General features: G+C 47.6%; 1 protein-coding gene across 2 annotated transcripts in view; it reads left to right on the top strand.

Annotated features, from left to right (window-relative positions):
- Nucleotides 1–15,308, top strand: part of LOC144099327 (uncharacterized) — a 50,436-nt gene extending 35,128 nt beyond the window's left edge. The window contains exons 6-8 of one of the 2 annotated variants that reach the window (XR_013307382.1): nucleotides 4,259–4,590; nucleotides 14,271–14,809; nucleotides 15,138–15,308. Coding sequence is in view for 1 of the 2 variants with exons in the window: in XM_077632543.1 (XP_077488669.1) it covers nucleotides 4,259–4,582 (324 nt within the window). In the remaining variant the exon portion in view is untranslated. The remainder of the gene's footprint in view (nucleotides 1–4,258; nucleotides 4,591–14,270; nucleotides 14,810–15,137) is intronic. The other variant, XM_077632543.1, reaches the window with a different exon arrangement.
- Nucleotides 15,309–20,890: the final 5,582 nt, after the last annotated feature.

The raw sequence follows: 20,890 nt of genomic DNA, 5'->3' as shown, positions 1-20,890 counted from the left end.
CTCGGCCGCTGGCCCGAAAGACGCGTGTTTGATCCCGGCCGTGGCGGTCGAATTTCGATGGAGGCGAAATTCTGGAAGCCCGTGTACTGTGCGACTTCAGTGCGCTTGAAAGAACCCCAGGTGGTCGAAATTTCCGGAGACCTTCACTACGGCATCTCTCATTGCCCGAGTTGCTTTTGGACGTTAAACCCCTATCAACCGAGCCAACCAACATTCCAAAATTGCTTCAAAAGCAGTTCAGTGATAAGGAAGTGGTAAAGAGGGATTAAGAGTCTTCTCTTCTCGGCGCCTCTTCGTGTGGCAACACTCCTGTTGTGCTACCGTGTTGTAGTTGTCTCAGCACCATTGTCCAGGATCTGTTTGGGCGTTTATAAGTGTTAAAGGGTGTGCACTGTTTCACATGGTGGTGGCGGCCATTTCTGAGTGCGGGGTGCGTGTGGACCCAGAGGTACCCTGCTAAGTTGTTGCTGATTAAGAGGGTCGAGGCTTTTGCTAGTGTTTCTTCACCGAAAGTGCTAGGGCTGTTTTAAGACTGATTTTATTTTTCCATTTCTTCTTGCGTTATTCCTTTCCCTTTGAAGCCTAGCTATGGCGTTCACATACCGTAAATACCGGAATATAGGTCGAACTTTTTTTCAAAAAACCATGGTGAAAAGCCGACCCCCGTCTTATATACCGGTCATTGGCGGAAAAAATACGGAAGTCTTGCAACAATGGGTGGCTGAAGTCAACAGCCTCCATCGCCATCAGCAGCAGTGGTGCCATTTTGCGTTTTAGTAGATGCAAAGCGGAAGCTAACGGCAATTTACCGTCGCCTTCAAGAAAAACACGATTGAGTACTAGGAAGCTCACGGGAACCTGTCGGTACAGCGCGAATTTGGAGTATCCGAAAAGAGCATTCAGTACTGGCGGAGGCAGAAGCAGCGTATTACAACTTGCAGCAACCAGAAGAAAACATTTCGTGGGCATACCGTAGTGTATCGAGAATAGGAAGGAAACGTTGCGCTGAGAGCAAGATCGCTGCCTGTGACTGCCGAATGCATCCGCGTGAAAGCGGCAGAGATCGCGCGTGCCTCTAGACTCACGAGGGCGCAATTCAAAGGCTCGCCATCCTGCTTGCGGCGATTCATGAAGAAAAGGGCTTTGCTCTACGGCGCCGTACTTGCCTGTGCCAGAAACAAACACGCGGGCCGATTGGTGCGCGATATTGTTAAAAAATTTGCCGGGTGTATATACAAGCAGCATTTAAATGAAATTAAATACTGTCACCATTGTCCAACATCTCGAGTCGCATTTGTTTCAAAGTAAGGATGTCTTTCTGTACTTTTCCCATTGAAAAAAGATCTTTTTCATTTTTAGAATTGGTTAGTTGGGGGGTCGACCTATATTCCGGTCCGACCTATAGTCCGGTTTTTACGGTACCTTCCAAGCCTTTGGAGCCTCAGTCTTTCAGGTTTCACCGTGGACACTTTCTGACCACGAAAACTGTGACGCCTTTCCAGAGAACTTGTGCACTGAGTGCTAGCTTTCTAAAACGGCAAACACTGCTGCAGTTGCCGCGGACTGCGTTTGTCGCAACAAAGCTCCCACCGCCGTTAAATCAAGCCCAAACACTTGTTTCTGCTTTGGAACAGTTACGAATCGGCATTTAAAGTCAAGTTTTCGAATATTTCTTTTTCCACTGCAGTTACATTTGCAATGGTTAGTATGCAGTTTCATTAGAGGTAATGAAACAAAAAGGGCAGGTTAGCTGCTGTCATGCAGCTAGTGCCTCTGCATTTGGGTTCCTAACCAATTGGCACAGACTGAATTTTTAAGTGGCTGTCAAACATTCAACGATGGTGATGCAGTTAGTTAGCTGTAGAGTGTCCCATGTACAGTGACAGATATAAAAAAAGAGTTACTCCACCAACACTGCCTCAGTATTCGATATAAGATCGGTAGCTACGGGAGCTTCAAGTGTTTGCATTGGTGTGCTCAGCAAATGTGAAAAAGACCAAATCCAAACATCCGTGGATGTTTCTTTTCCGGAAACATCCCTTCTAAGACGCAAGCAGCGCCACTTACCTCTTGGATTTTGCACTACTATTGCGATTTACAGCCATCTTCGCTATTGCCGGTATATTTCCTCGTTGTATTGGTTAATTTTACATACGTGTGCATCACAACACAAATCGTTTGACACCATCCGGGACACCCTGCGACAAATGGTTCGGTCGTAATGGCCGTCTGAAGGTCCTCGGAATGCACATTTGAGGGCGGAAAGGTTTCAGTTGTGAATCTCGCACGTATTATGGGTTTCATCTCAACTAGTAATTTTATCCTCGGGAACATGCCAAGCCATTTGACACCACTTCAAACAGGTGTCCCCCAAGTTTTATGCAAATGGCGTTCCCGTTGGGGGAGGGGTTGTTCCCAATTCAAAGGCCGCTATACTGGCACGTATATAACTGATCAAAAGTATAGGTAATAGTTGAGGCGCTATGTGCACAGTGTTATGTGATGTAGTGTGGTCATGTGGAGACTGTTAATTGGACCTTCATTGCAGACAGATGTGTTGTTGACAAACGTAAGTAGCAAGAGGTAACGCTCTTCAGAAAAAAAATTGTTGTCTTCTTACGCACATTCGTGACGAAAATGCCATATGGCCCAGCAAATTCTGGAAGTAGGCCCACCCCAGAAAACAGATTAAGGTGGATTAGTGGGTGTGTTAAAGTAGGTTAGTGGATGGATTAAGGTTAACATTGGGTTTGATTAGTAAAATCTTATATGATAAATCCAATGGAAGGTACTAGTAAAAGCTCGTTAATTCGAACTTCACGGGACCGGGAAAAAAGTTCGAATTATCCGATGTTCGAATTATCGAATGGCCTCGAAAAAACTGATAAGAACCATTTGCATTACGGCATATGTACCGTATTTACTCGGTAACGAACCCGCCGCGCCAACAGTACTTATCCGTATTTCCGAATTTACAGGGCTCGAATTAACGAGTAATTACCGTATTTACTCGCGTAATGGATCCACTTTTTTCCCAGAAAAGTTGACATCAGTTTGCGGGGTGGGTTCATTACACGGGAAAAAAAGTTTACAACAGATTTTTTTTGAAGGGTAGAGATTTCATATATCTCCATCCATCCTTCCGTCATCAACAAACGCATGCGGTCAGACGTGTTCGTGCCGCTAGTGTTTAGCATCGTTCAGTTTGACAAGATCCGGCAATTTTGTGCTAGCCGGCGGCGAGATAACGCTAACGTGCTGAACACCGGCCCTGAAGGTGAGGCGCGCGTTTCTTACTGCGAGGTTAAAAACAGGACAGTGACGAGTGTGTAATGCGAATATTTAAGCTTTATCTTAGAGTGCACAACGTCTTGGCGCTCTGCCAAGTCCACCGACCTCGTCGCGCCCCCCACCCCTCTGCAGGAGCTCTCCTCAAATTATAGAAAAAAAACAAATGATGTTATCGGCGGCGGCACAGCTTTGCGCGCTGGCAAGATCCGCGCTCGGTTCATTAAGCGAGTAAATACGATAGTTTCGAGTTTTGGAGGCTGCATGGAAAGAGGGTAGGCAGCTGCCACCGCGTTCGCCAACCCGTGCCCCCTCCCACACCACCGCCCTTCCGCGCAGGTGACGCCGCCATTTAGGCTTTACCCACTCTTCCACCGTTTTACCTGGATCCATCTTCTGTCCCCGTTTAGCACGTGCGCAGCCTCTAAGTACGCGCAGGCGATTTTTTTTTTTTGGCCACGTGCTGTGTGCCATGCCGCCGAGACGGGGCGGCGCATAGTTCGAATTATCCGAATTATCCGTAGCGGAACCGACTCGCTTTTGAATTAACGGGCTTTTTTATACACAGATCTGTACGGAGCTTGGCCGGACCAAGTAGAGTAGTTCGAATTGTCCGAAAATTCGAATTATTGAGGTTCGAAACAATGAGCTTTCACTGCATTCTGGTCCTCAGATTTTCAAATTTGGCAGTGTTGATGATGTAGAGACCCTTTCGACCAAACGGACAATTTTGTTAGGTAGGAACCAGGGGTTTCTTGTAAGAAGACAGCCTAAATGCTATTGCATTAATTATGGGCACTGTACTCATCCTCAGTGGAGAAGCTCAGCTCTCCAGTGGGGCTGTACTTTGCTGACATGTGATATTAAGCTTTTGGAGAACAGGAAGAAGCCACATGCAACAGTGTGTTGAAAAGGAACAAACTTGACAAATATCCCCTCCCCCATTCCCCTTTCTCTCTTGGTGATTCAGGCGCAGCCTCTGATGACCACTGTTATGACCACCGCAAAGGATACGGAGACACCCACATTAGAGACCGGAGAAAAGACTACGATGAATTTTCCCTCCATGAGCGTGCGTAAGGAAAACCTGAAAAACTCGTGGAACCCGCTGCGGCTGCCAGCTGAAATTATTCAAAAGCCGTGGCCCATCATCAATGAACTTATGTCGAGGAACGTGTTCAGATCTGAGCGCGCCACAGGCCAGGGAGAGTCGGCACCACTGACCCCTGCACGGGCGGGCGGATCTCGCCGGGAGCCCCAGCCACTGGAAACATTCAATGCATGGAAGCACTGAGCCCTAAGGTGAGGGCATTTTGAAGGAATATTTCTCTGGTGTAAAAAACTCTGAGATGAGCTATTTTGTGAAACTTTGATTGCTTTTCAACAGCTGGTGTCTCAGCTGTGCCCCAGGTCATTCGGGTTCATTATCATACAGCTTGCATCTGGCATAGTCTAGTCATCTACTGTTTCCATGGGTTGCACTGCAAATCATGTGTTGAATGTCATAACCTGCTTCATGTAATCTGTACTTCTAGCACACCATTGTCTTATTGTGCATGTTCTGTTTTGTTGTTTGAACTTCAAATCACGCATAGACCACTAGGGATAAATTAGTTTGACATCTTCATGAACTCTAAGAATTTCATAACTGACTTCAGCTGCATATTGATCGTGCTGTGTTGTGTCTAGCAATGCTACCGTCGCAGTCATCAGCCGAAGGACCTCATCAAGTGATCAATTGTCCCACATGAGCTCTGGTCACCAGATAGCAGCTTCTTCAAAATATAATGATCTGTGATACTGTGTTATATATGTTATCTGTTCCACATATTGTGGAGAAATCGGTGCTAAGAATGTCCTGTGCACTGAACAAAATGTGCTATACACATCAGTGTCATTCTTGCACATAATGGTTTCATGCTTCGGGGCAGTGCCACGCAGAAGTATTTCTACAGGACTTGGTACACTGCTCAAGTTGTTATTGCAAGGCAGCCTATCTTTCAAAGTCTTGATAGTGCAGTGCTTGCCTCTTATTTTTTTTTTATTGGAATGGGTCAGGAATGGCTGTCCAAAAACAGTGCTATTGGGTATAGCCTATGTTCACTAGTACCCAACAGGAAGCGTGCTGCAAAAAAAATGTGAAGGCCATTTCATTATGATTTAACATGCCCTTGTAGTTCGGGAATAAAAACTCTTTCACTCTAATTGCCTCCTGTCATTTCCAGTACTGTTACTGATTTGGATGAAAGAATCAAATGTAGTAGGACAACTTCATTAATTCGGAAGTCCGGATAATTCTGACTACCGGGGTTGTCGCGGTCAACACCCGTGTAAATAGTATATGGCTTTTGACGCTCCTTAATTAGGGACATTGGTTAGGTCGTGCGGGTTGAGTATGTTTTTGGTGCGGCCAGCGCCCATGCAAGTATATGGCTTTTAGCTGATGCTCATTAATTGGGGGCAGCGGTGAGGTAGCACTGGTTAATTTGGCTGGGCTCCCTGCAGGGACGTTAATGGGGGCAGCCGGACAGCAAGGGAACAGCGGCGCCTGGGTCTAGTGGCTCAGGCTATCGACGGCGGTTTGTGCAGATCTGGCAGCCCGGACGTCTGCGGCTGAGGCCCAAGCCTGTTAACTCGGGGAGCCAGCAGACATGTTGTTGTTACCATCACACAATGGCACACGGCCACTTAGGGGAATTGGCCAAGAATTCAGCAGATATAGTACATGTCCGTCGCTGACCGCGTTCTTCCTGTTGTTGTTGTTGCCTCCTATCGTGACATGGCACGTACCCACGAAGGGGGATTGGCCAGGATTCAGTTGGGAGACCCCATAGAACGGTAAACTGGCGCCAAGCTAATGATTGTGCCTTAGGTGAAATTTTAGTAATTAAAAAGAAAAGGAAAAAACAAAATATCGGGAGAGAATAGCTGAGGATTAACTATATGAAAATACCCAACCGCTCTTTTAAATGCGGAAATTTTGTAAACAACGAGAGGCGTTTCGCAGTCAGCAATGAAATAAACGCAACTCAATTATAGTCTAATTTCCTCAGTCATTCTATATACAACAATACAACATTTTTCGTGGTGCGTCCCGTGCATCAAACGCTGCCCTGCACATGTCCGCTTTTACTGCTTTTGTGGTTTTGCTGTAAGCATTGTTTTGATCGGCCATCTTGGGAGCCACGTGCGGCGACTTCCCAGGTGTTGGTTCAGAGAGAGAAAAGTCGCATTCCGCAGCTTGCCAAATCGCTGCAACCGGTCAAGGAGACGGGTCGTTTTCTCCTTTCCGCCAAAACCGATTAATCCCAGGGGGTGATTCAGCTGCACCTGCCTTCTAGAAAACACACATGCATCCAGATGTGACCTTCAAAGAACGTGGCGACAAAGGTCTTCCCGGAAGCTGATAGCGGTGGACAGTTACCGCCATTGGTTTTTCTCCATCGTCAAACAGCGCACAAAGGAAAAAAAACAGGACACTTGGAAGGAAAGACAGGGACAAGAGCGCTCCGTGTCGTTCCAAGTGTCCTGGTTTTTTTTGTGCGCTGTTTGACGCAGGAAAAATGAAGTACCTACGGCCTAACGTTCTAACTTGCTGAACTGCCACTGGTCCTTGTTTGGCGATAAGCGTAGCAGGGGGCGGCAGAAGGTCAGGTGGGCGGAAGAGATTAGAAAGTTTGCGAGGATAGGGTGGCCGCAAGAAAGCGGCGATGGCAAATGCCGCTCACATGAGGCCCTCCAGTCAATGGCGTCAACCGTCTGCCGTAATGCTGCTGTTGACCCCCTAGCGCGACATCGCAGGTAGCTGCCAGAGTCCTCCGTGAAATCTCGTCACCAGAGTGCCCTGACAATCAGTCGACGTCATTGACCATAGTGCGCACTTTGAGGGGATTTGCAGCCTCTATAGGCGAGACTCTGCACATGCACTTTCTCTCGTTTATATGAGTCCCATTTTTTCTACACTCCATTTTGAGAAATCTGCGCCTTCTTGGCACCTCTGTGCTGTCTCTCGAAACCATCTTTCAATGATCGATGGCCTCATTAATTTCTTGAGCGTGACTTCATGTTTACTTCCTTGCGGTTTTCCGCTTTCACTTGTTCTAGCTGCGTTGGAATAAGCCATTCGTAATCATTATAATACCACATTTCTATAGTGCGCTTCTGCACTCCTCCCGGATGCCTGCTGCTATTTGCGTTATTTGTTCTTGGCCTAAATTTCGAATCCTCTTTTATACTGCCATCATTTCTCTTTCTGCAGACTAATACTCTTATGATATCCTCCCTAGTTTCCCTCTCATTCTTCGTCTCATGTCCAACATTCTAGGACAAAATTAAGAAAATGGGAAAATTGTAAGATAATAATACGGAAATATTGAAGATAATGGTTTATTCCTGTCATATGTAGCAAAATCTTTCTCTTAAAGCGTTTCCATCGATCGCATCAAACACTTAAGACAGCCATAGAAAACTAGTGGGGAACGCTTTTGAAGATAGCAAAAACGTTAACAGAAAAAAATGCAAGACTGCTGTCGGATGATCTGCAGATGTTTTGATTGTTGCAGCAGTATCTTACATTATATAAAAAAAATTGCGTTCATATAAAAAAAGTTTCCCGCTAAACAAACGCTTTTGCCCAGAATTGTTGGGTAACATTTCCACTTTTGCGAGCTTGTTACAGATTGTCTGCGACTTTAGACAGTAATCAAAGGTCGATTGCCTATGTTGGAAGTCCCACGTGATTTCAACTTCACATTTTGGCTTTCTATTTATCCAGACTAGCCTGTGCTGCTCAAAGTAATTAAGCGTTAACTTCCCTTTCTGTCCCCGTATCCGTCCAAGTCTTTGATGTGGAGGTTCCGGGAAAAGCGTCGCCAGAAAATACGGACCCGGAATAAACGTCCTCATCTGCAAAGGAAAAAATATCTACAAATTTATGCCACCAATGTCTCGTAACTTACAGTGATTCTCGCATCCACCTCGAGTGCGGGAGAGGCCACGAGTGGCCTTTTACCTCAGGAGGCGAATGTTTCGAGGTGGAACGCATCAACGACCCGTAAAAGCGACGATATGGTCAACGCAACGCAAGTGTGGCAGGGGTTTATCGCTCAAGGCTCGGAAGATTTGCAACAGAACACTAGATGAGAAGGAGATCTTCATATACAGGCTAGGAACAAGCTAAATACATTTATTAAAGCGAAAACTTTACTAGGCTATGTAGGCGGGATTCTTGTCCGCAAAATGTGTCGGCAGCAGTTGTGGACAACTCGAAAGCGGTAGCGTCAAACGAGTGGTCGTAATCGAAAGAAAACGATGCGGGGAGGCTTCCTGAAAGATTGTTTTCGAAATGGAATGAATAGTTAATTAATTATTGCCAAAAATGTGCAAAGAGAAGGCGGGGCCAGAACAAAAGTGCACGAAATTTGAAAACACCGGAAGTAGGCGGAGCGATAGCGTAGCGCCAAATTTGAAAAACCCGAAGTGTGGACGAAGCCAAAGCGTGGGGCCAAGTTTGAAAACTCGAAATGGCCAATCACAAGTTAGATGGAGTATTCGCGTGCAATGGGTGCCCTGTCACTGCGGCAACGCGCAAGGCGACGAGCTCGCCACCGCGGAACGTCAGCTTCCACCCAGCGACGAACCACTCGCCCTGGAAGACGTGCGTGCGGTGATCTACGACCACCTCCGTCAGCAACACCCTCGCACAGCGCCTTTAAGTCGTCTGCGCGCGCTCATTGTCGCGCCTCCAGCGCGCGATGATCATCCGAGTGTGCGTCGGCTGCGTGTGACCAGGGGAAAGACGGGTGCGCCACGGACTTTCGTCGAGCGACGCGTGCGGTGACTGCGGTGCAGTGGAGGCATTAGGGCGGATGCTGCTTCGCCGCACCGCTTCCACAGTGCCGCGTCGCGAGATGTTAGCGGCCTACAGGGCGCTGGGAATCATCCCGGACAGTTTCGAGGCGCTCCTGTGGCCACAGGGCAGTGCGCGCACCCGTGACAGAACAATGGTGAGCCTCTGTGCGTTCATCGAGCAGGCGGGCTTGACTTCTCGCTTGCTTTTCGCCAGGTAGTGCACGCGTGACATGAACGCTCCGTGGGTGCTACCTCGGAGGGTACGCGGCCGGGCGCCCCACCCCGGCTGCTCGTGCAATGTGCAGGCCGCGCGCGCGATTAGTTCGAGGCAGGACGCTACGTGCGCATGGCTATGTATGTACAGTTTATTTTTTCCGGTAGAAATTGCACGCAGTGGCCGCACGCGTGCACTTATTTTGGAGCAGGGCCTGAACATTAGCGCACGAGCGGCACGAACTTGATTGCCTTATGTATTTTGTGAACAGTGTACAAAGCTCTCCCGTGACCTTTCTTTCTATCGCTCAGCTTTATACTTCTCCTCGCTATCCCTACTCTTTCCCTTTCACCTCCGCCGGCTGCGGCTCGGGTGCTTAAGATATTAGTTAGGTATTGCTGCGGCTGGCAACATTCTTTTCCTTCCGTTCTTATTTACTTTTAATTAAGCCACCACTACTACTACTGGTATTAATCACATGACCAATGATAAGTGATCGATAAGTAACCAGAGAGAGATAAAAGGAATGATAAATTAGAGGAAATTAGGTAATTAATGAGAAGCAAAAGGTAATGGACGGGTAAATAGCCTGGATGGTCATATAGTCAGTGGACGGGATCGAAGTGCGGCGGAAAATTTGAAAACTCGAAATGGTTGCCGGGATGAAATGAGGGTATAATCAGAGTTAATCGATAACAAACAATCAACTGACCGAGAAAACAACCGTGGTGCCAAATTTGAAAGTCGACCAGTGTCGAGGAGGCGTCAACGCTTTCGCATGCTTCCAATGTGGGTAGCCGCAGTGATCTTTAATTTTTGTTGGGCATCTTATTTAGCTAGAGATTAATGATAGCGTGGCACAAGCAGTGCGCATGTCGCGTACATATAATATAACTATCACATGAGCCCGATGCACAATTTAGGGGATGTTAGTTCAGCGCGTAAGCTTTGCACATAAAGAAATGAGTTTTCAAATTTCGTAACGGCAAGGATCTCGTTTCGCAGAAAGTCTGGCGTCGCCGTCGTTGACCGTAAGCGAAAAATCCTCGAAAACTCCCGAGAGAAGCAACAAGATTGGCAGGTGGGCCTCCTAAGTCACGTGACCTTGTGGCGTCATCACAACGTGCCCGCCGAGTTGTGAACGAAATACGCACCGTGGCAGTTAATTTAATGAGTAATCTCCATAAGTTGCCCGGGAAGAGCAACTCCGATTGCACAGGCCTCACTGGTGGCAGCAGCTGCCATCCCAGTGCTGTGGCGCATCACTTAACTGCGGCACCAGCAGTGAGGACTCCCAAAGATTTATGAATGTTAATTAAAAATGATCAATTTTGCATCTATGGGCAATAACTCATTAGGCTGTCGCGTCCTAAACTTGAGGCGGAGCTTAAGTGCCCCCAACAGTTCTCTTGAAATCATTTTTCTAGTCACTCAACTACTCCTGTTCTGTGACCGCTTAGAAAATCATCCAACCCTCACGCTACCATTTCAAGGCTACGTCCTGAGGCACGGCCATTTCTACATGGAGCACTTCGCTTACATTCCTGTCCCTGAAAGTCGCCACTGCTTTTCTCTTGCTTTCTTTTGCTTTTTCTATTGTAGCTAATACTGCACATTCCTATACTCCAGTCACCGGAGATAAGCACCACTGTACTCTCTCTCACCTTCCTCGACATGCTTGCTGTTAGCACTATAACTCTGGTCCTTTTGTCCTTGACCCTGCTGGCTGCGATTGTAGCTTCCTTCCTTGACTTCGCCCTCTTTCTTTCCGCGCTATCGCTTCCTGTCTTCTTAGTCACTGCTTCTGCACAGCTGTTTTGTTCCTATACTTTCTCTCCTCTGGCTACGCCAGTGCAGGTTGCAGGCACGTCTTCTGGATTGGCATGTCCGCTGCTGTCGTTTTCAATGCCACTGACAGCCGTCTTTTTCAATTGTTGCCAACTTTTTTTCTCACAACTTCCGTTCTAGAGCGACGTTCGCCTGGCGTCTTGTCCGTCTACCCAGTGCGGTAGCGTTCGCACTACGCAAAACCTAATCATGAAGTTCGCGCTTTCCGCCTCATCGACCGAATTAAACCTAATTTATGTTTAGGGACACTTCAAACTCTACATCTAACTTGAATGTTTTCTTAGCACCATTTATTTATTCCTGGAGGAAAACTCCCGCAAGAGCCGTGTCGCGGTACGGACTAGTAAGGGTACGTGTGACCAGGGTTTCGTAAAAAACGACCGCGGTAAACATGCCACTGGTAAAAAACATCCCCGTTTTCGAAGTGCGAAAAATCTCCCCATATGAGAGACATCAAACGTTCCGTAACTCCCTAGAACTTGAGCATACGCCTCGCATGTGAGAGGGGGGGGGGGGGGGCTCGATCACCAGTGCCGCCCGGGTATCCACCGGTTTCGCCTAGCCCTGGTGCTCAGCGTATATTACGTCACGTTATGTACCGGCATGCAGTGCGCTCTAAACAGGATACTTGTCGCCGCTGGTGCTGTTCTAAACGTTATGGTAACAGAGGTGCTTTAATTCTGACCGTTCCCCATGCGACTAACGCCAGAAAATGCCCGAGAAATGCCGACTGCTTTGATAGATATTTTTCCGCTACCTACGAGTATGGGCTGGTAAACAGAGCTAAACATGGTAACTTTCTGGCGAACGCTTTGCACTTATCCCCCTATGACGGGGAGGGTCCGCTCGGCTACCCTTGATAGAGGACAAAGGACCACATTTATTCCACCCATGGGCATGGAAGTAGCTAAACAACGAACAGATTCCGGGTGTTCATCCTCCTGATGGCGCTGTGCCTAGTGTAATGGCTGTCATCGTGTACTTTTGGGGCTACGGAATTGAGCGGGAATCTGTGCCGCAATCACTCTTGAAGTTTTTAGAGGACACTGGCCTCATAGATCAGTGGTAGAGCCACAATCATTTAAATCGGGGACTAGGCGAAACAATAGCCGAGAGGCAACTGTATGTCTAAACCCACTTGAACATTCACACCACCACCACCAAAACACCGCGGGCCGTCCTTTAAAAATTTGCAGTGGCATTAACGGTACGGACGAGAGCAAAAGCGTCTCTGAATCGTTCGACGCTTCAGCGAAGTTACCAGTGGAACGACTTTGTGGTGTGCCTTTCCTTGGCATGACCTGCACTACATGGCAATATTGTGATCTATGGCTGCAAAATACTTCATGCTTACATCTATGCTCAGTCAAGAAACAGTCGAATTAAGAGGGGAATTTTTTTCTGAAGTGGGTGGCCAAAGTATTCATTGTTGGGGTAAAAATTCACTAGGTTTTTTTTTTTTCCTAGTGGGCTCTTGCCCAGGGGAGATTTTTTCAGAGGACATATTTTCCGCGGTCGAATCATCCGGCGACAATTCTTACGGGGGCCTTTTTTTCCCTACACCCGTGTGCCCAACACACCCTGGAGAGTCCAGGTGGTGTTGGTGTGATGCCGAAGCTTGAAGATGGGGCCGCCATGGGCGCCAGGCTTCGGTGATTGAAGCACCCGGGAGGCGGGTGCGGAAGGTGGTTTGAAAGCTCTGGCCGTGGCCGCGCCTTGCGTTTGTTTCGTGTTTTCGTTCAAGTTTCGCTGTGCACATGTACACCTGTTGAAAACAAATGCGTTCGGAATGTTTCTCACGCCGAAGTGCCGCAATCAACTTATTTTTCGCGAGCATTTATTTCGCGAAAAGAATGGGGCAGTCACCAAGTTTCCTAGTGCTGACAGGCCGATTCGTGGCTCTTTATACATAGTGAAACAACCACGCTGAACCCATCTTAGCACGAACTCAAGAGTAAACAAACAGAAAGTGTAGTGACGGGTTGGTTGATGCCCCTTTAAAGACGACAATTATGAAATCTGCAGCCTCGTCGGAAATTAACGCACATTTTCTTGGTAAACTCTCCTTGCTCACATGGCCAGAGCAGAACATTGAACCCACAGAAGCTCAGAAGCCTCTACAGCTCATCGTTCTGTTCTAAATATTTCACGGAATTCACGCCACACTCACGCTCAACGCAATTTAGGACGAATTTAGCAATACACAAAAAGAAAACATACTGATGGTTGATGCTCTTTTTGAGGCAATTTTGGAACCTGCAGCCTCTCCCGAACTCAGCTCACAATTTCTTGGTAAACTCCCCTTGCTTACATGGCCAGAACAGGACATTGTACCCACAAAAGAAGAAAAAGCTCAGAAGCTTTATCCGCTGATCCTTAGGCTCTAAATCTTTCACGGAATTTCGCGCCACACCCACAAGCCACGCCTTATCACGAACTCAGCAGTACATAAAAGGAAAACGTACAGACGGTTGGCGCCCTTTTTTAGAAAACTTTGGAATGGCCGTCTTCACCAGAACTGAAGCCACTGCCCCCACCATACTTATTGCCCCCCCCCCTCCAGCTTATATTGCCCCAACATAGCATTACAACCCTAAAAGCAGACAAAAGCTCATAATCCTATTCAGCTCGTCGTTCGGTTCTAAAAAAATCAATAAAAGGAAACGGAGACGAAATGAAGCCGCCCAGAAGAAAGAACAACCCACCCCTCCCTCACCTCCTTCCCCTCAGCCATGAATGGGCTTGCGCTACTCGTGACCACTAGTGTGGCTCCCTCTCGCGATTCTGAAGTCTGAGCACAGAAGGAGAAGGGGTGGGGAATGGGGAAGAGGGGAGATAAAAAGAGCTGCTTTGGACGGAAGTCTTCAGTCGTCTGCGACATGCGGGAGCGTCTACCTCGTGCGCATTTATCGAACGTCGACAACGGACTACGCTTCTTGCTAAGAGACCGGTGCTCTGCGCTTGGGTAAATATAAGCGGTGGGCATGCGGGCATGAGGTAGCAGTGAAAGAATTTTCGAGGTGGATCCCTCAATGACGGTGAGCTTGAATTCTTGTTCCTTGATTCGCAGGTGAGATCATGGGGGAACGAGAAGGCAGCCAGGAATGCATCCTGCAGTACCCCGGTCCATACAGCGAGCGGATGACAGGTATCGACGACCGGATACTTCAAGACCCACCTCGGGCGTCTACGCCGATACCGGAGAGCCGCCGTGATTCCCAGGGGCCGTCCGATTTATCCAGTTCGTGGGGGTCATCCGCTGTTCCTTCCACCTGCTCTTACGATGCCTCAGGGAGCAGCTCCGAGGAATCAGGGTCAAGCGCAAGTGCTGCGGAAGGTGCTCTTTTTGCTAACGATTTCGAGCAATCAAGCAGCGAGACGTCTTCTAGTTTTCCGGAGGACCTGGATGACGACTGCGACCGGCGCTTCATTGTCAACGGCACTGCATGTGCGATTTGCCGTGAAAGGCAGCTCTTCCGTTTGCAGCGCCAACGGATAATACGAGCGCTGGAGCTCCCCGACACCTCGGCGGAGTTAAACCTAAGTTCTGGAGTCTTCGGAAGCAGCGACCAGAGCTCGGAATACTCGCAATGACCTGCCTTTCTCATGGTAAGTGCAATATAGTAGTGCAGCGTAGTTTGCGTCCACTTGTGCTCTGTCGATGACTTGGCTATGGACAATGCTGCTTTTAAATCATTTTGTTACGTAGGCATTATGCCAGACACTTGTAGCAAAGTGTGTTTTATCCTTAGCACGTGAGCTTTGTAATACTCCACGTGAAAGCATGTGTGGATTAATCTATTTCTGACCTGTGGTTGTTGTGCGGAGGAAAATGTAGGCTCACACTGGGGATTCTACTGTGAAATTGCATGTTCGGTTACCAGTTCTTCTGACTGAATTCCAATCCGCCTTTTTTATCTTTCTTTTTCGATTATAGCCGAAGCTTTGGGCTTCTTCCTGCGTGACTGGAGCGGGCGACTAACCCTGGGCTGAGATGGCTGCGGATGTTTCGTCGCTCGGTGTGCGGCCAAAGTCTTGGTGCAGAAGTCGGCTTGGATCTTTCTTAGTATATAACAATGTTAATAAATTCAATAATTTTGCTTTTTCACTTCGTATCTCTGTGTGCTCCCAGGCATGCTCTTTCTACGGCGCTTCCACCTCAGTCCGGCATAAGGTCTTGCCGACGGGGTTACTTTTGAGCGGATTTTTGGATGCTGATACGAAGGATTTGCGACTTGGAAATATCGGGTGATAATTTAGGACTCTATACCCAACATGGCGATAGGTGGTAGTTCGTAGGTATAAGGAGGGCCGTGAAGGCGAATTAACCATCGGGGCGCTTAAGTCAAAGCAACCTTTTTAACGTGGATGCTGCAAAGCATCTTGCGATTTTTTTTTCTGCTAGCGACAGCTAGGCGCGATTTGGCAAATAATGTCTATGTCCAGCGCTTTATGAGACAAGCAACGTTCATGTGCAGTATAGCGGAAGAAAAAATTATGGTGACGGAACGCTCTACGTGCAAGCGATGATGACGCTGTAGTGCAACATCGATAATATGCAAGAACGGGTATGGCAGCGGAGGTGAGCTCTCACACTGGAAAGCCGACTTGGATTTTCAAACACAGAGACGAGTCTATCATTGACAAAGTGTTCCAAACTGATCTGCCTCCACCCCCCGTACCTGTTCTCTGTCGTGCCCGCATGCCGATCTGGAGCGAGGATTCATTATACAGTAATGAATAAAGCTGTTTTGTATTTTACTTGGTTTATGTATGCTGTGTGTGAGTATTCAAACTATATTAGTTTTTTGGTTCGCCGGATTGCAAAATAATCTTTTGGGCATCAAAGTGGAACTCTATGTGATTAGATTTCATATTTCTCGACGCTTGCTTTTGTTGCACCTGCTTTGTCTGTATACCTCTTTTGGTATGCAATCGTCGGTCCATCAGCGGCCATAACGGGACCGCAAGCTGCACTAGCGGGAATCTGCTATTCTGTTCCGGTTATAGAATTTGCATATAGAGCATTTTTTTCTAATTGGTCTAGGCTGCTGTCAAGAAACTAGGTCGCTCACAACCAGCTGTTGTGATGACGTAAGGAGGTCACGCGACCTCTCTCGACCAATCAGGGTTTTCCCACTAGGGCAGGGTGTGATTATGTAAAAAGATCACATGATCGGCGAATTTCGTCTCAGATATCGGTATCGGTAGTGTTTTCGTGCGACGTGTTAACAGCGAAGATCTGGGCAACAGCGCACGCAGCTTAGAAAGTGGCCTGGGTGGCCTATAGCTCGTTTCCTAATCCCGAAGAAGAGTTGTCCAGCGCTATAGCGCCCCAGTTAATGAAAACACCACCAGCTGTTTTGTTGTAAGAGAAGCGGCTGATGGCGACAGCTCCTGAAGCTGCGCTAGCTGCCAGGGATGCCATGGGCGCTTCCCGCGTAGAAACTATGTGAACGGGGGAGAGAATGCGGACCTTCCAGCAGCTAAAGTGTGTACAGCGAGGCGTCCTAGAATGCGCTACGGCTTTCCTGCAATGCGCTTCATGTTTTCACCCCCCCCCCCTCCCCGGGTCATTTCTAGCGATACACGTTCACTTGTTTTCTGCACATCTGGGCAGCCTTTGCACCGTTTGCCAGCTTAGCCCCCATTTCCCAATCATAGGCGCGTCTATTGAAACATTTTGACATGCTCAGATCATGGATAACTTTAATTTAGTGGAAGCCTACTAGGTTAGGCGTGTACCGAATTTCCAATGTCTTCACATGGGCTCGCTCCTGCTGCTGAGTGCGCGCACTACGCAACGCGTAATTCGGTTTAGTTGGCTTGCAGTGACCTAAAAATAGCCGCCATCTTGCTGGACCATTATAAAAGCCTGCGTGCTTACCTAATCAGCTGATCACTGCCTGCTCGATATACACTGAGTAAACTTTACCTGATCCACTATAATGGCTCCTGTGATCTTATGTCGAAGCCACTTTATACATGGCTCGTACTTGTACCGATCCGCTTTGGTAATACTTCCGGCTATGTGGCGGTGGTTAGAGAGATATGTTGCGTGCGTTGGCGTGGGAAACGTTGTTGCAGGAACAAGGTGCAATAGAGCAATATGCGTTGGCGTTGACAACATTGCTGAAGAAACGCGGCACCGGAGCATTGGCCGCCGGCGTACATTGGGTGAATTATCATCGATGATGAGAAGTTGAAGACCCCCATAACTGGCTCCTTGGGTCAGTGGACACCTTATTCGCTCTTTCAGGTACGTTGCGGTGGTGAACACCTGAAAAAAAAACTTGCTTGTGCACAATATTTCGTGCTTAGCAATGGTAAACCGCCAAACCAATTTTTGTCGCCTATTTTGCAACTAGAACTCCCTGAGAAATTCCTAGAATTCTTCTAAATCTGTTCATGAAATGCTGTAAGTGCGTCCTAGAAGCTTGTTAGAAGAAATCCCTATGGAAATCTGCTTACGGTTAAAAAAATTATATGATCCGTGGAGAGCCTTGCCTGCTGTTTTTTTACCGGGAATTTCGTAAGCTGCTTTTCATCGCTTAATTTTGGCTGTCGGTATTGAAGACACTGCACTGCAATTGCAATGCTGCAATTCGGCACACAGGCATCTGTTTCTGGTAAAGCCGAACATGAATTCACCATATCGCAGCCTCCGCCCCACATCGGCCGCCAATGCCCCTGTTCATAGCCATGGGTGTCTGAGGTTAGAGCCGGCATTAAATACCCTGAGCTTTGAGGTGGCTGCGCCGCCTGTCGTGTGCGAGGCGAAGCGCGGTCGGGGTTTCCGACACCCTCTCTCCTTGCAGTCGAGCACGTGCGGTGATTCTTGTGAATTATCATCACTATAAATAAGCTTTTGCCTAAAGCAGTGTCTGAACCATCAGAAAAAAAATATATTGCTGTGCGGCGGGGTTGGTCAAACAGGTGCATAACCCCCCGGGAACGCATTTCAATGAATTTCCTAAACGCCCCCCCCCCCCCCCCCCCCCCCAAACAGGAGCAGTCTGATTGGGAGCCGCAGCCAGAACTGGCTCGTAAGCTGGGTTTAACGAAATATGTTGCACTGCTCGCCGAAGACAGCTGTACAGGAAGACTCCCTAATAAATACCAAGGCTCTTCCCCGAAGGCTTGCCCCAGATTCGTAGGCTACTCCTGCGAGAATATCTTTAAGGAAGTTTATTTTGTGTACAACAGGTGACGTCTGTATGCTGCTACCTCATTTTCCTGCCTTACAAGCGCACGATAATTACGAAAGGTTAACTCCGGCAGCTGCCAATATAAAAAAAATTATCAGCTGCATTTTCATTAAGCCTACCCATCAAAGCAAACGCATCTTTTGCGCAGTTTTAAAAAGCCTACTATAGCAACTCGATGGAATGAGGCGTTTCTTTAATGCTAAGACCAAGCTTGACTTTACCACATGAAGTAGAAATTTTTCAAACATTTCTTTCTCATAGTAAAGAACAGGCATAGTGATTCTGCGGTGAAACTGAGATCGCTCAGTAAATACAGGCCGGTGGAAGGCTTAAATCCGCTGGTGACTTCGACAGCCTCCGAGGAGCTGTCAGGCTACTCAGCTTTAAAGCTCCCATCATTTTATCGCCTTCTCTAAACAAAAGGTTCTTTACCACACAAAATCATCATCATCATATCAGCCTGACTAAATCCCCTGCAAGGCAAAGGCCTTTCCCATGTCTCTCCAATTAGCCCTGTCCTTTGCCAGCTGCGCCCACCCTTATGCCTGCAAACTTCCTACTCTTATTCGCCTAACCTTCTGCCACCCCCTGCTACGCTTGCCTTCTCCTGGAATCCACTCCGTTAACGTTAAGGACCAGCGGTTATCTTTCCTTCGCATTACATGCCCTGCCCAAGCCCATTTAATCCTCTTGATTTCGACTTGGATGCCAATATCACGAGTTTGTTCCCTCACCCACTCTGCCCGCTTCCGGTTTCTTAAGGCTACGCCTACCATTATTCTTTCTATGGCTCGCTGCGTTGTCCTTAAGTTAAGCTGAACCCTTTTCGTTAGGATTTGAACGAAAACATCTTCGACAGAAGTCCGTCTGGTTGGGTTCTTGAGATAGTTGTGAAAAAACGGACGCAAACCAATACCTTTAACTTTTACCCAAACGTTTCAGGACCACCTCGGTACATTCTTCAGGGGTGACTAAGGTGTAGCAGGCTGCTGCTGGCCCCACACCGGCTGCTCGTGCAATCTGCAGGCTCGCGCGAAAAGTTCGACGCAGGACGCTACGTGCGCGTGGCTATGTATATACAGTTTATTTTTTCCCGGTAAAAATTGCACGCAGTGGCCGCACGCGTGCACTTATTTTGGAGCAGGGCCTGAACATTAGCGCACGAGCGGCACGAACTTGATTGCCTTATGTATTTTGTGAACAGTGTACAAAGCTCTCCCGTGACCTTTCTTTCTATCGCTCAGCTTTATACTTCTCCTCGCTATCCCTACTCTTTCCCTTTCACCTCCGCCGGCTGCGGCTCGGGTGCTTAAGATATTAGTTAGGTATTGCTGCGGCCGGCAACATTCTTTTCCTTCCGTTCTTATTTACTTTTAATTAAGCCACCACTACTACTACTGGTATTAATCACATGACCAATGATAAGTGATCGATAAGTAACCAGAGAGAGATAAAAGGAATGATAAATTAGAGGAAATTAGGTAATTAATGAGAAGCAAAAGGTAATGGACGGGTAAATAGCCTGGATGGTCATATAGTCAGTGGACGGGATCGAAGTGCGGCGGAAAATTTGAAAACTCGAAATGGTTGCCGGGACGAAATGAGGGTATAATCAGAGTTAATCGATAACCAGGCAATCAACTGACCGAGAAAACAGCCGTGGCGCCAAATTTGAAAGTCGACCAGTGTCGAGGAGTCGTCGACGGTTTCGCATTCTTCCAATGCGGGTAGCCGCAGTGATCTCTAACGTTTGCTGGGCGTCTTATTTAGAGATTAATGATAGCGTAGCACAAGCAGTGCGCATTTCGTGTACATATAATATAACTATCACATGAGCCCGATGCACTATTTAGAGGATGTTAGTTCAGTGCCTATGCTTTGCACAAGAAGAAAGGAGCTTCACGCTTGTACAAGAGCTTGCAAGGTACGTGTACGGGTTAGCAGACATGATGTAATGGTATGCAGGGCATTAAAAGTTGGCTACTTGCCCCCGTAATAATTTATATGCTGCGGTATTTATTTTCAGAATGGAGACAGACAGCCGTGGTGTGATCTAACTGCAAAACACTTCATGCTTACATCAATTTTTAAATTCAAGGAAGAGTCCAATGAAGGCGCCGATTTCTTAACAAGTGTGTTCCGGAAAAATTCTTGCTTGGGTTATTTTTTGACTTGGGGACACATTATCCTAGAGGGCGCTTCTTCTGGGAACCTTTTTTGCGAGTCCGAGGAAGTAGTGTTTGCAGTGAGGTATATGAACTGATCCAGTCCCGAATCCGGTCGCGTCGGCGTCAGAACAATGCTCTAAAATTTGTTCGTCGCTAAAATAATGAACACCGGGATAGAGCAATGTAAAAAGTAAACAACGTTTACGGATCGTTGATCACTTCCGAGCAGCTGGCACAAGTGATAACTGCGATACAAGCAAATCTCTTCCCACAGCCGCTTAGCTTCTGTTGACTGATACGGCTCGCCGGGCGTT

The sequence above is a fragment of the Amblyomma americanum genome, chromosome 7 (genome assembly GCF_052857255.1).
Source record: "Amblyomma americanum isolate KBUSLIRL-KWMA chromosome 7, ASM5285725v1, whole genome shotgun sequence".
Taxonomy (NCBI): domain Eukaryota; kingdom Metazoa; phylum Arthropoda; class Arachnida; order Ixodida; family Ixodidae; genus Amblyomma; species Amblyomma americanum.
The sequence above is the reverse complement of the archived record's forward strand: the minus strand, read 5'-3'. Positions and strand labels throughout refer to the sequence as shown.